Source organism: Anarhichas minor, unplaced genomic scaffold, assembly GCF_050575085.1.
Source record: "Anarhichas minor isolate MPS153535 unplaced genomic scaffold, ASM5057508v1 ptg000003l, whole genome shotgun sequence".
NCBI lineage: Eukaryota > Metazoa > Chordata > Actinopteri > Perciformes > Anarhichadidae > Anarhichas > Anarhichas minor.
The window spans coordinates 5,246,520-5,260,412 of record NW_027466449.1 but is presented as its reverse complement, the minus strand read 5'-3'; the positions used below and the strand labels follow the sequence as shown (position 1 = coordinate 5,260,412).

General features: G+C 41.9%; 1 protein-coding gene across 1 annotated transcript; it reads right to left on the bottom strand.

Moving 5' to 3' along the window:
• On the bottom strand, positions 1 to 10,532 carry exosc10 (exosome component 10). The gene is made up of 25 exons (XM_076094701.1): positions 10,346 to 10,532; positions 9,416 to 9,552; positions 8,779 to 8,902; positions 8,587 to 8,691; positions 8,251 to 8,401; positions 8,056 to 8,164; positions 7,893 to 7,968; positions 7,694 to 7,804; positions 7,329 to 7,472; positions 6,243 to 6,433; positions 5,914 to 6,070; positions 4,646 to 4,794; positions 4,428 to 4,478; positions 4,189 to 4,300; positions 4,046 to 4,093; positions 3,861 to 3,936; positions 3,657 to 3,766; positions 3,474 to 3,566; positions 3,317 to 3,385; positions 2,915 to 3,032; positions 2,752 to 2,825; positions 785 to 965; positions 611 to 675; positions 450 to 526; positions 1 to 350 (listed from the first exon to the last, which is right to left on the bottom strand). Exons 1-25 carry the CDS (start codon positions 10,490 to 10,492, stop codon positions 320 to 322), a joined length of 2,706 nt encoding a protein of 901 aa, XP_075950816.1. The 5' UTR covers positions 10,493 to 10,532; the 3' UTR covers positions 1 to 319.
• Positions 10,533 to 13,893: the final 3,361 nt, after the last annotated feature.

Sequence of the window (13,893 nt, the reverse complement as noted above, 5' to 3'; positions counted from 1 at the left end):
TTAAAGATAAGGAAAAAAACTTTATATAATACCTCGTGATACTGCCCCACCAAAACAAAAGGTTTTTTTGTTTGAATGAAAAAAACGTAGACAAGAACTTTTTTTGTCTAAAATCATCCTTATGAAGAGGTCTGTGCTTCCACATATTTACAGGGTAAACTGTTCCACAGATGGAAGAAAATAGACTTTGAAATCCCTTACATATTGAAATACTGAATTTCACTCGCAAGAAGGAACAAAAATGGGAACATTGTTTCTGCAGGATGGAAAAAACACTTTCTTTTTAAAAATGAGACAAAAAAATTGCCTGAACGTGAATTTATCTTTTGGGCCAGTTTTGCCGGAATCCTCTGCAGAGACGAAAAAGACAGAACGGTTATTAACAGTAACAAACTGAGATGTTTGAATTTGCAGAGGCAAAGAAGCTACTGTACTTTGTTCATAATTACCTCTCGGATTTTCCAGCCATGTATGACATACTTCGGTTTCCAGCTCCACAACTGGATTTTTGTCCTTTGGGATTTTTCTATTGGATGAAAGATTTAAATTGGTCACGCACTATTAAAATACATATTGTTTAATGAACAAAATGTATTAATAAACTAAATACCTTTTTCTTGAAATCGTGAGCTTGCCGATTTGGATCGAACTGCGTGTTGTCCTTTGGTTTGTTACCTGTAATAACAAAGCAGGTGCACCGAGTTGAACTCATTTTTTTTTTTTTACAATACAATATTGTACAACACCGAACTGACTGTAAAGTGAGTAGTGACATGATGCATACCAGCAAAGACTTTGAGTTTTGACTGACTGTAGTCAAAGGGATTGAAGTCGTCTTGGGGAGGCGGGTCCTTCTTCTTGGGCTTCTCTTCAGATTTCATCAGCTTCTTACTCGGTTTGGGAGTTGACTCTCCAATCTCTCTGGCAACCCGCTCTCTTTTCTTTCCGCCGTCTTTTGCAGAATCCTGGCGAAATTGGTCGGCAGCATTATATTCTGTGCAACACTTAGAATATGCATTCAAATAAATGTAATCTTAAATGGATGGATTTAGTTAAACTAACAAGATAATGACCACTGTTCCCAGCTATAGGGCATAGTATGCGGGAAGAACTTTCTCTTTTTGATGTTTATCTATTTATGGTGCACCATTAAATTGCATATCATACATAACAGGAATCTTAAAGGGAATTAGAAAGAGATTGATATTAACCGACATCCTTTCCCAAAAAGTGTTTTCTTTTGCTGCACACATGTTTTTGTGCCGTACACAGAAAATGTCATACTGTATAGGCCTCTGCTTGAAAGAATGGTATTGCAGTGACCTACTAAAGTCAACATTATATTGACTCAGTGATGAAACAGTCTGTCGTTGAAAATCCAGCTTTTGCTGCCATCTAAAGGTTGACATTCTCACTTTGCCTCATGCTCTGCAGCATCACATTGTTCTATCTGTGTGGACATGCAGGCACAGAAACCATTTAACATATCAACCCACAGGAACCAGTGCAACAATACTCCAGCCATAGAAGATGTGCAACCAATCTCTGTAATGCACTAACTCGCTAGAATAAGGTTGCAGCTTCATGACAATATCTTAGAATCTACCATTGTTTAGTCAAGTCTATTTTTGTGGTTGGACATCAAACTTGTGAGTCTTCACAAATCATGTGTTCTCCTTGGTATGATTTCTGATCCATTTATCAAACATGCTTTTATTTTATTATATTTGATGCAACTGTTCGTGAACATGACGCAGGCAAAAGAGAAAACCAGTGATGTTAGAACCCAATAGTGCAGTAGAGGTGTTTGGAAACTTTTCTTTCAAACTGAAACTAGATAAGAAAACTTCACTGCCAAAGTATCGGCGGAAACAGAGTTAGCCGACTGAGCCAATATTTGCCCGCAGTTGGCAGGTTGAGGAGTGTTACTTTCAAGTTCTGCTGCCAACACTTTTGACTATAATGCATGCCACCATGTTTATTTGAAGCCTCCATTTCAGCTTAAAACACACTTCACTCAATCCATCATCACACAATGGATTGCTGTGGTGCATGATATTACCGTGTGCACTTAGTGACTGATGGCTCAACGCGCACACACAGTGAAAGGCAGAGGGGAAGCGGTTCCACCACCAGGGTCAGAGTGGAGACATTTCTTTCTGTTCTCCAGCACCGACAACTGAAGATGAAGACTTTTGTTCAAAACGGAGAGAGGAAACACCATATGGTGGCAAGAGCATGTAACCGAGCAGGAGGGGGCATAGCAATAGCCCAGACAAACGGAGCTAACAGGAAGTGGGCTTTTGGGCAGAAATAAGCTGTTGTTGTTCCCCAAGGAGAGAAGAAAAGTGTTTTATAAGTGGGGGGGGGGGGGGGGCGGCATGTCGCTAATGCTGCAATCCCACGCTGTGCATTCTTTTTCCCCGGGCACGTCATGCGACAGATATAGATAAGGCCACTGACATGCCTGAGCTGCAGACTGGCAGCAGTGGTTCACTCGCTTGTGAGTCACCATATTGCTGCGAAGAAATACCAGCCACGTCTTCAGAAAATAGGGGGGCATTGCAGAGGGTTAAACTGCCGATCACAGCACTATCTTTAATATGCCATGCCAGGCTCCTGGGTGAATATAACACTCGGTGTTTTTCATGGATATGTACCCTCCCAACAGGGACATCAACAGTGAAGTTGGCAAAAGCCGATCTGAAGTAGCATAGAGGGAATGGACGGACAAGAGAGCGAATGACTCACCGCTGCTTGCTGGCGAACAGTGGCGACGTTCTGGAGAGACTCCTGGTAGCTCTGCTTAGCCTCGTTTCTTTCTTCTGCGGAAAACAACAATAAAAAAAATGAAATACAATGAGGGACGTTACTCAGAAAAATGGTAAATTTAGAGCAAGTTTGACTTCATTACCTTTCACTTTCTTTATACGTTCCTTTGCTTCTTCCTTGGCTTTCGTCTTGGCCTCTCTCTTGGCCTCCAAATCCTTCTGTTGACGTTCAATACTCTGCAGTTTCCATCTTTTACTGATCTGTAAACGCGAGATGGTGGGTTATTGTATTTTTAACGTACGGCCTCCTCCAAAGTTATTAATACTTTATCAACATAAAACCATTTAAAAAGCAAGCCTAAAAGTGGCCGTCTGGGCATGGCTTACTTGGCTGTTTGACTGTATAACAGCATATTGTACAACCATCAAGCGTCTCCTTTTGTGCCCAGCACAAATACAGCATTCAGATTAGTGTCTGAAGGCTACTGTAAAATGTGACAGTCAGCAATTTGAGTCACTGCGACCACCACAGCTGATGCAAGTACCTCAAATATTTTCGAAGATGGGTCAAACTTGGCATTCTTGCTGATGTGCACATCAGTGGAGGGCAAGTACTGAAATTAGAAGGAAGATAGTTGAATGCTGTGTGTCTGGTTAAATAAGATGCAATGCAAACAATACTGAGGGTTAATCATATCTTACCATTCTGAAAGGGTTTTCAAAAGACTCAATGATGCGTCTGGCTTTCATTTGAGCCACAGAAGGGGACTCTTGGTCATTCTGTGTTTCCAGCTCCTTCAAAAAAAGAACGCAGAGTTCTCACATTAGGTATGACAGCTGCATGTAAATTGACCTGAATAAATCAAACTAGAAGTTGATCTCTACCTCAAACTGTGTGATTGTCGCCGTCGCCACGAGACCACTTGTTTCCTCTTCACCAAGATCCATTCTGTCCTCATCCTCTGAGAAGAGCATCCCTTGTTTGACGGGCATTTCTGAAATTAGATGCATTTTCTTTTTTAGGCCTAATGGGCCAAAATATTAAAAATCACAAATACAATGCAGAACATGTGTGAGCGTCGAGCGTACCATGAGGAGAACAGTGGTGAAGGTCGCTCTCAGAGACCTTGGATGTATCATGAGGACCAAACAACGTGACCTCTGGCTGGAAAATTATACAAAAATCACATGAATTTTATGCCAGTCAAGGTTCCTTCAAAATACCGAATGCAAAAACTAAATATTCAACCTGGATTTATCAGTTTTCAACCAACCTTTTTCAAGGGTGCGAGTCCTTTCGTCTTTTGAGCTCCAAGCTCAGCCTGTGTGACGTTTAGAAAACATGGCAATGTTTGATTGATTTAGGTACATTGAACTTACACCACAACAAACACTGCTGCCACCCATCGTTTCTTACCTTAAGGAGAGGCATTTCTCTGGCTTGCTGCACTAACAAATGGAGCTCATTGACATGCTGCCTCACCAGCGGGGGTACAGGGTTACAGCAGGCAATGATGCCCTGAGGCTCCCTGAGTCGACAAAGACAAAATACTGTGTTGGAGGTTGTGAATAATGACGCTAAACTCACCTGTTCTAAAGTGAGGGAACAGCACTACAAATGAATCCCAATTTAAGTGGGAAATCTATTGAACTCACCTGGGCAGCTCCTCAGAGATCTTGATCATCATATGAGTGGGCAGGGTGAATCTACAACACACAAACAACTCCGTGTTAAGACAGATGTAGAAGGACTGAGTGATTCTAAAAGCAGGGAGATTGGGTGGCAAAATCTGTCTGGGCACAAACTTATAAATAGGAAAACGGCTCTAGAGGATTTCCAGAACAGCGAGTTCATCCATTTCCAAACAGCCTACCCGGTGCTTTCATCTTCCTGCCTGGCCCTCTTGTCCCTCCAGGCAAACAGCAGTCTGAAGGCAGTGAGCTGCTGGGTGTTGAAGGACCGCTTCTGCTTCCTCTGCAGCTCCAAATAGGACTCCTCTGTGTATATAGGCTTTATATATTTCTGCACGGAGGGAAGGCACATCGTGAATCATGACAAATGTCAGAAAATGCAGGTGATTATGGCGTAGAAAAATAAAAAAAAAAATAAAAAAAATATGACAGCAATAGAGAAACCATGACACTTTTAGACAGAGCTCATCAATGTTTTTTTTTCTTCACGACTAAATTGTAACGACAACGTAAATGAAAAAAAACATTGAAAACAAAAATTGGAATGAAATCTCTAATCATTATGCCCTGATGAGTGAACATTAAACAAAACAGTTGGCTCTGCTCTAGCCGACAAGGGATGCCAATTTAGATCAGCATGAACACAATATGGTGCCAAATTTAGCAGACGTTCAAATCAACACTGGCCTTGCAATGAGTATAGTGGAATAAGAGTATAGAAGATGATTTTTTAAAAGGGAACGTTGCCACTTTTTATACGGATGTTCAATCAGTGTTGATGGTAAATGCAGCTGATTGAAGCAATAAGTTCCACAGTTTGCTATAATAACTGAGTAAAGCTGAATTCTCATACGACGTAACAGTGACGCAGGGCAAAGAAGAACTACAGGCTATTTGAGCTTGGATTACTCTGGGTAGCCAGTGTGGGGAAAGAAAGGATCCGCCGTGTGTGAAACTCATTGAAGATTTGAACCCTTTTGCGAGATTTCACGTTCGGCAGTCGTAGAGTACTCCTGATTTTCTCCACTTGTTACTTGTAATGTAATGATGAAAGTCGTTCAAAGTTGAGCCTCGGACATACTTTCCTTGTTCTGTGGACAGCAGCAGACGTGTACCGCTCGTGAATGCACTGCCGTTGACCAAGTGGAAAATAACAAAGACTTGTTGCTGTTTTGGATCACGTTGGTTTCCGACTACGGACCATACATGTTTGAATATGAATACGTGCATACGTTCAGGTGCAACTTGGGTAAACCATGTTTTAGTTGTGCATCAGTAGCTTGCCCGCAATGCATCCTGTCACAGCGGAAATCAGCTTTCTCTGTCAATAGAGCGGGCACTGATTGATTTATTGCTTCAATGGACTATATTAACCACCAGCACTGATAGGACATCCATATATAGAAGGTGCTTTAATCCTAATGCTGTATGAAGCGAGATCTGGGCTCACCTTCAGAGAAATGTCTTTGCTCTTGTTCCAGACGCTCTGCAGCAGGCCCGGCTGCCCGAAGTTAAAGTCCAACAGCTGCGCCCTCACGCGGTCGTAGATGTAAAGGAGGTAGTGGGTGTCTGTCCGGGCATACTGCATCATCTCGTCTGGCAAGGGGCTACAAGGCCAAGTGATGGGACATGTTTTAGAAGTCAGTAATAATATATATATATTTAAGAGTAATAAATGATGGATTTTCCTGTTACGAGATCAAAAGGAAGTCTATCCCTCAGTTAAACCTAAACAATAACTATAAAATGAAGCATCAAGTGGCCCCGTCTTCTTCATACCGAATCCTCCAGTCAGCCAGCTGGTAGCGTTTGTCCGATTCCGCGTTGCAGAAGTGTTTGAGCAGATGGTCGAGGGAATGTCTGGCCAGGTTCAGAGCTCGGCTGGCCTGATGCGTGTCGAAAAGGTTGACGACATACAAGCCCAAGTCCCTCTGGAGCCACTCCATGTCAGAGTCGGCGCCGTGGAATACCTGAGAACAGGAGATAACGCATATTCAGCTGAAACCTCTCTGGAAAAGTACCAAATTATTTTGAGAAAAAAAATAAAAAGAATTCACTGCTTGGATACAGATACTATTTGAACCAAAAACTAGGGGGGGGGGGGGGCATTGCGACATTTTTCCATTGGGACTATTTTCACAGATCTCTCTGTGGTTCAAGCCCACGCAACACACTTGTTCACAGGTATCCTACAGTGTGTGAGTCACAGTGGCTCCCACACACACACACACACCACAGGACACCCACCAACTTTATCAAGCTTTGACGCTCTGAGACACCTCTAAGAAATTCAGGCTCAGAACTTTTCAAGATTAAATCTTTACAAACTTAATTTTCCAACAGTGTTGGAGAGTTTCTTCTCCGGGTAGAAGATTCAACGGTTCAGACGCAACCAGTTCATACCGGTAGTCTGACGCATCGTTTATTTCAGTTCCCTTGAGGCCATTTTAAGGCCGTCTTAATTGGTGAGATTTGAGCAGTCGATGGCAAAGCTGGACACAGCTTTACAACGCAGACCAATACTACAAGTGGTCAAACAACCAGACAGTTGTTCTTTCAATACCCTCAGTTTAAGCATCTAAACCACTCATTTTGGAAATAAAACTCAAATATCTTATAAATAAGAAATATCTCTAATATATCTATAGCTGTCCACTACATTATCAAAACGCTGTGGGCACTAGGCTTGGACAACGAGATTATAGTTCAACACAATACCAGTTGGCCACGATAAACAGCAACACACATACACACACTTTCCCATTTTGAAAATCTAATCAGACATGTAATCTCATCTTCCCTTTAGACAATTCAAGTCGCAGAACAGGATGCAGGAACATATCATTTGTGGAGCGGTTCCATTACCTTCACAATTGCCGGGTCAGTAAACGCCTCGTTGAGGACGTACAACTCGCTGCGGAGCTCAATGGTGTCGATGATGAAGTCCTCCTCTCTGGTGGAGATCTGCATCAGACAGGTGAGGCCGAGGAAACTCCTGTAGGAGTGGTGCTGCGACCGGGAACAGAGTGTTAATAACACACTTACACAAAAGAACCGACAGGCTTTGTAATCAACCACAGAATTTAATCAATGCCTTCCTGACGCAAAATACGAGCATTATAACCCGCACAAAGGCTCAATCTGTTGCTTGGATCGACATTACATTTTATAAGCATACATGATATCATGCCCACTCCCTGCACATCTATAAACTAATTCTAATCCCGTACCTCAAGGTCCACTGCAAATTCAGACACTTTGCAGAGCTTCTCATTCAGATCCACCAGATCCTCCAGTGTGTCAACGAAGGAGCACTTGGTCTCAGCCATTGGCTTGAACATCTAAAAAAGAATCCACAAACGACAGATTTAGTAGAAGCCCTAACCAAGAATGAGAGGATCACAGGATTGTAGGAGCACTATAACTAACCTGCGGTTCTGCCTTAGACAGAAGGCCTTCTGGGACTGTAAAACGATCCAGTTCATATTGGTATGGGTGTGCAAACCTACGTGGATCAGAATGACAAGTTAAGATGGACAAAGATGAATAGGAAAAGAGTGAATGTTGTTATTACAAAAGAGACAAGTCGTACATGTCTTCAACATGTTCCTGAGTTCTCTGTTGGTGGATGAAGTCGGCCAGTGCAGCTGGGACATCAAGGTCCTCGGGTCTCTGTTTACGGATTTGTTTGTTGGTGAAATCTACGATTGGAGAGCGAGAGAACAGATATGTTACAAATGTTTATGAGTTTATAGAAAACAGATGAGAGGAAGAGGCTTTAACTTACAAGAAGGAAGAGGCTTTATTGCATTGGGCTTGATGAAGATCTTGGGAATAAATGGCGTGTTGCTGTTGTCAACTTTTTCCTTGAATTTCAGCTGAGGCCTCGCAACATTCTTGGCGTGGAGCAGTCGGAACGTCTCGGAACGACTTGAACCCTGATCAATAAAAGCACTGATTACCAAAAGGTGTATAGAGCCGGTATGAATATTCATCAAGTGTTCCAAATAACCGTTTCAGTGATTTAATGTCAGGACTGGCCCATAACGTTTAAACCTTAATGCATCCAAAAAATAAAAAGCTGGCATCTGCAGTATAAGAGCCGAGAGGTTAATTAGCCAACCATGCGATTCCAGCTGGAAACTACAATCTTGGGAGGCTGAAACCCGGCAGGCAGGACAGGCTGCTGGGTCCTGTTCACCCCATCAGCTTCATCAAGAAGAATCCCCTGGAAATCAGATACGAGAGCTTAGTTGGTTTGAAACGACTTGCTCCATGAAGAAATGTGCAAAAACACCAAAGCTGGAGGCCATACCACTCGTTCGAGGATGACGTCGTTCGAGTCCACAACCAAGTCCAACCTCTCCTCCAGCCCCGTCAGCTTGTTCCGGTCGCTCAGGAGAGATCTGCAGCCGTGGTGCTGCATTGTCTGACTCATGCTGACACAGGGAAACGGGTTGAGAGAAGTTATTGTGTTTGCATGACTGAGGTTCAGTTAGGTTTGCTTTTATTATCGCAGTTAGCATAGAAACAGGATGTGATGTCATTGGTTTTACAAACGTAATCAGGAAATGTTGAGAGGAGCAGTCTCAGACTGTTAATTGACCAAGAGAGTGATACTGCTTTGTGTGATCTTGATCTGTCAATCAAAGCAACTAATTGATTAGTTGACATAATCGCTCGAGTGTTAGTTGACTAAGACTTTCTTTAGTCGAGGACAACCCTAGAGAGTGATGTTCCAGTATGTAATCCGATAGTGTACAACACACCGGGGTGACACGACGCCACTCAAATCAATTACGACCACCATTTTCAGAAGGCAAGACGCATAAAAAAACAACCATATTCCTGAATTGTGTCAGATGCATGGGCTTTAACTTAAGTGAATGAGAGGAGCGGGTGCAAGTCTGACTGAGAATGAAGCAATACATTATACATATGTTCACACTCACCAGTGCAAGAGCTTGTCCCCTTGGCTTTCACAGAACTCCCGGAATCCCGGGAAGCTGCGGTAGAAGTCATACTCATCTCCAGCTTGAGGCAAGCCGGCGGATGCTTTGGTGGCGGATAACACGGCACCCAATCCATACTGCAGGGGAGAGACAGGCTGAGCTGTTAGACAACACTAATAGAATAAAGGTTATATGAAAATATAGGTCAGGGAAACACTGCAATGTCTGTAAAGTATTGCTTCTTTTGCGAAACGTCTAATATAAAGGTTTTCACAACAAGGGTATTCCTAAACACTGAAACGTGGCAGTTAACGTTACATATTTAAAATTTACATAAATGCAGTGTTTATATTTTACTAGAATGACTGGAAATGTGTTAATAACGCTTTTGATAATGACTTGTTTTCAGCCATTTATTATAACGTTTTCAAATGTGGATATTTGTTTGCTTTTTAATAGCTTACTTATCACTTGAGCTAACGTTAGCTAAGTGGAATAGCTTTGGCTATAGCCCTGAACTCACTGGTCCTTACTCAGTAATCTTACACAATCACTCTGACAAGAGTCAACATTTTCTTTATGAATCCATTAATCGACACAATAAAGAGATTAGTCGAATATGCTAATGACATTGCAGCTTTGGCGTTAAAGATACATGAAAACATGTATCGTTACTCTTGAAACAGGCATATATTTTACGCTAATTAACACACCAGCTCCACCCTCGTGTCGTCGACCACTAAATTACTTTTAATATAAAGATAAACATCAAATCACATATTTTGTCAACAGATAACTGTGCGTGTCTTCCACCAACACCTAACTTATAATGTGACTGCAGCTCGTAGCCAACAAGCACATCCACGTTGTCCACCTGAGTGCGAGGCTTAAACTCAAAGACTGCGTCCAGCTTTTGGTTCGTTCACTTACTTTAACAAAAGCATCCGTGTTTCTAAAACCGGGACACAGCTCGTCTTTTTCCTCGTCGTCGGTTTTTGAGATCGAGTCCTGAAGGCCACTGTTTGTGGAATCACTACGCTTAGATGAGTCCATCATCTTGTTTGGGGCTGTGTACATGTGAGCCACAGGAAGAAGCTCCTGCCATTAATGTTTTCTTTTTTTCCGAGCTGCCAGGAAGGAAGTTGAAATGGAGACAGCGCCCCCTAGCAGCGTGGAGTGGACGTGCAGCGAAACGACGCACTGTGTTTTCTACAATTTATTGAGAATTTAATAGAAATATTGCTGCATGATCACATGCTAAATGTTTGCGTTTGTACCATGACATTTATAAAGCTTATTTCACATACCGGCAACATTTTAGGTTGTATTTGTTTTAATGTTGTGTTGATTACTACCATTCAGATTGAGTTCCAAATCTAGATTGGTCATGAATCTTGTCCACTGCATGGCCAGGCTCCAGTCCTCCATATACCCGTCCCGTTCAATGCAGTGTCACTGCAGACTCACTGCCTCCCTTGTGTTGGCTCACCCATCCAATCTGACCACAGTGTTGCACCAGGATGCTGGCACCATGCGGGGGCAGTATTGACATTTACAATATGTAGCTACCAAGCTACGGCATCTGCACTGCATTTGTGTGCTACAGGGTTGAAGTCACATACACTAATCATGTCTTAGCTTAGTCTGAATATCTGCACTTTGCAGTTTTCAGCAATAGAGGTGATGCTGTGGGTATACTAATCACCCATGAATGGCCTCTCTCCAGTGTCTTTACAGTAGCCTAGTGTTGGGATTCAGCGGTCAATAGAATGTGAAGAGCCATTGCCGAAGTATTGACACACCAGCTCATTATGGATGATCTGTGGTGTGTAGGGAGAAACCTCTCTTTTCTTCACTTCCTCTTCCTATTGATCTCTTCGCAGGGTCTTCTCCCTCTTATTATCTTAAAAGCATCTCTGCAACACCGGCTCAATCAATATTTCACAGTAGCTTTCCACATCATTCCCTTGTTTTAGTGGAAGGTATCTTAACTTCAGCAGATATATGCTCCAATAAAAAAAAAATATGAATTGGTATTCTTTGCGAAAACCTACTGCACAAAGCCTACTCTGAACTACTTTCAGATAGTGTATTTCTTTTTAGATAGATTCAAAACCTTAGATTCTCTGTGATGATAGTTCTTATTATATATTAAAGCAATTACTATATGCAGCAAAAACCTTTTCAAATGTGTTCTTTATCCACTGCATATGACATTACTGCTGCCATTTACTCTCATTTAAATGCCTTCTCATAATATTATGCATTTTACAGCTTTGATGGTGCCTCAAGGCACCACTCAAATTCTTCCTGCAGTAAAAGACACTAAAACTGCTGATGCTGAAAATGACACCGTGCCACACATAACTCAAAGAAATCCAAGAGAAAATCCTCAGTGAATTGTTTTTATTAACTCCCTCATTTAGAAAACACAAATGCACCAAACAATATCGTACATGCACAGCTTCAGCATATCAAGATCAGCTGATGTCTTTTCAATGTGAAAACGTTACGGCCACGATCTCACGGAGATCACCCAGACATCAAAATACTGAGGAGTCACAACAGAAAGGCCAAGCGTTGTCACCCAGAGCTCTAATTGTATTTCTTCATCAATCTTTATGGAATTACACATTTTTGGGTAAATAATTGATTTCCTTTTCCGATCTTGAGAGTGGCAAGAAAATTGTGAAGTTGTATTGGTATAAAAAGTACGAGTAGATAATACTACTGGTATTATCTACTGTGCACCGGTGGACTACCTTGTAACAGGTAGTGTTTGTGTCACTGCACCAAAAGGCTGTGTGTGACAGCAACTGCTAAGAAATGTTTCGCTCTGCTCATGTATTTTTCAGATTCTGGGTTTGACAGAGAATTACAATTGGAAGTAGGACACCACAGTTTGGTCTCCCAGTTGGGGGCGTTGCTTCAAATCACAACAACATACATACAGTACAGTTTACTGTATGCAGTCAAGAGCGATCTCGTCGCACCGGCTCTTAATCGTTATTTTAAAGCAACACTTGACCTTTGTGCAGAATTTCTGTTAGAAACAAAAGAAAATGAACAATCAGGGAACCATTAAAAAAGAAAGAAAATCAAAGTCAAACTCAAAACATCTCCACAGTACTGATACGCCACAAAAACAAAGAGGTTGGCAATGCTTCTATGTACCCCAGTCACAAGTTCAAAAACGTAATGTTGACCTTTTTTTCAGTTCATATAATCAATAAATCAGCCAGAAAGATGCATTTCCTGTGTAAACATTTGTTATCTTAACAATGACATTCTGTGATGAATGTATACAGATTAACCCCACGTAAAGCCACCAAAACAACAAAACAGGATTCAAAGACCGCTTTCAGAAACACTCATCCCGGGCAGAAAGCCTTCTTCACATGTGACACAAACTTGTACCTGACATGGCCTTGGATTCTGGAGCTTTCTTTCTACTTGTTTCTTTGCACCTGCAATCCATAGTAATTTGATAGAAAAACAGGCATTTCAAATCCTCCCTGGGTGAAACTGTATCTTTTTATTTTAACCTTCCATATTGACCTTGTATTACTCTATTTGAATGTCTGCAATGCTTCAGTTGCCCAAAGCCCCGAACCACGGTTAAATACAAGAAATGAGTTTAAACCTTCCCCTAAACAGCAGAAAGGTCCTCTGGAAAACACACCGTAGGGTAAGGTAATAACCCCACCCACACGCACACACACACACACACACACACACACACAGACCTTAAATCTTCCTAGTGTCATCTTGATGGGATTGTCCTGATTTAGTTCTCCCTAAATCCTGATACATTAGTCTTGTGTGGGTGTCATTAGTACCATTACTCCGATGCCCTTTCCCACAGAAGCCCCTCAGGCCTGCTCTAATTCATTAAGATGCTTTAATGTCTGCTAGATCATGGCACATATCAGGCTTTCCATTCTTCAAGTCAGACTGTTAAATAGACCCTTGTGTTGTGTGCTGACAGATTACTGGTATATCTGCTCCTGCCACTTCAGGGCTATTGAAAGGTAGGGTGAAGCAGGTCTGAATACCTGAGCAGTGGGGTTTGGCTGAAATATATAACTAAACAATGACAACACGTACCACATTAAAAAAGCCAATACAACTGACAAGAAAGGACAGATTCACAAAGTATTAAAGCACAGCTGACCATACATTTTGCCAAATAATGTCTAAGCTTGGTGGCTAGATTTCAATTATCAGACTGGCACAATTGGCAGCACTTTAAACCCCTCGTCTCGACTGCAATGGCTGATTATGCACGTTATGCACTGGCACGACTACTGTGTGTTGGCCAGGTGGATGTAGACTAGGGCTCCAACTAATGATTATTTATCAATCAGTCAGTCTACAAAATGTAAGAAAATTAAGAAAAATGCACATCACAATTTCCCAGAGCCCGAGGTGCTGTTTCCAAATGTACGTCTTGGTTTGTCTGACCAAGTCCGAAACCC

What these genes read in the sequence shown, in the direction of transcription:
- exosc10 (XM_076094701.1), bottom strand. Translation starts at nt 10,492, where the DNA reads ATGTACACAGCCCCAAACAAGATGATGGACTCATCTAAGCGTAGTGAT. An exon ending in AATTTGCAGTGGACCTTGAG is followed by an intron (nt 7,473 to 7,693) that starts GTACGGGATTAG and finishes TCCCGGTCGCAG; the next exon opens with CACCACTCCTACAGGAGTTT. An exon ending in CATCTTCGAAAATATTTGAG is followed by an intron (nt 3,033 to 3,316) that starts GTACTTGCATCA and finishes TCGCGTTTACAG; the next exon opens with ATCAGTAAAAGATGGAAACT.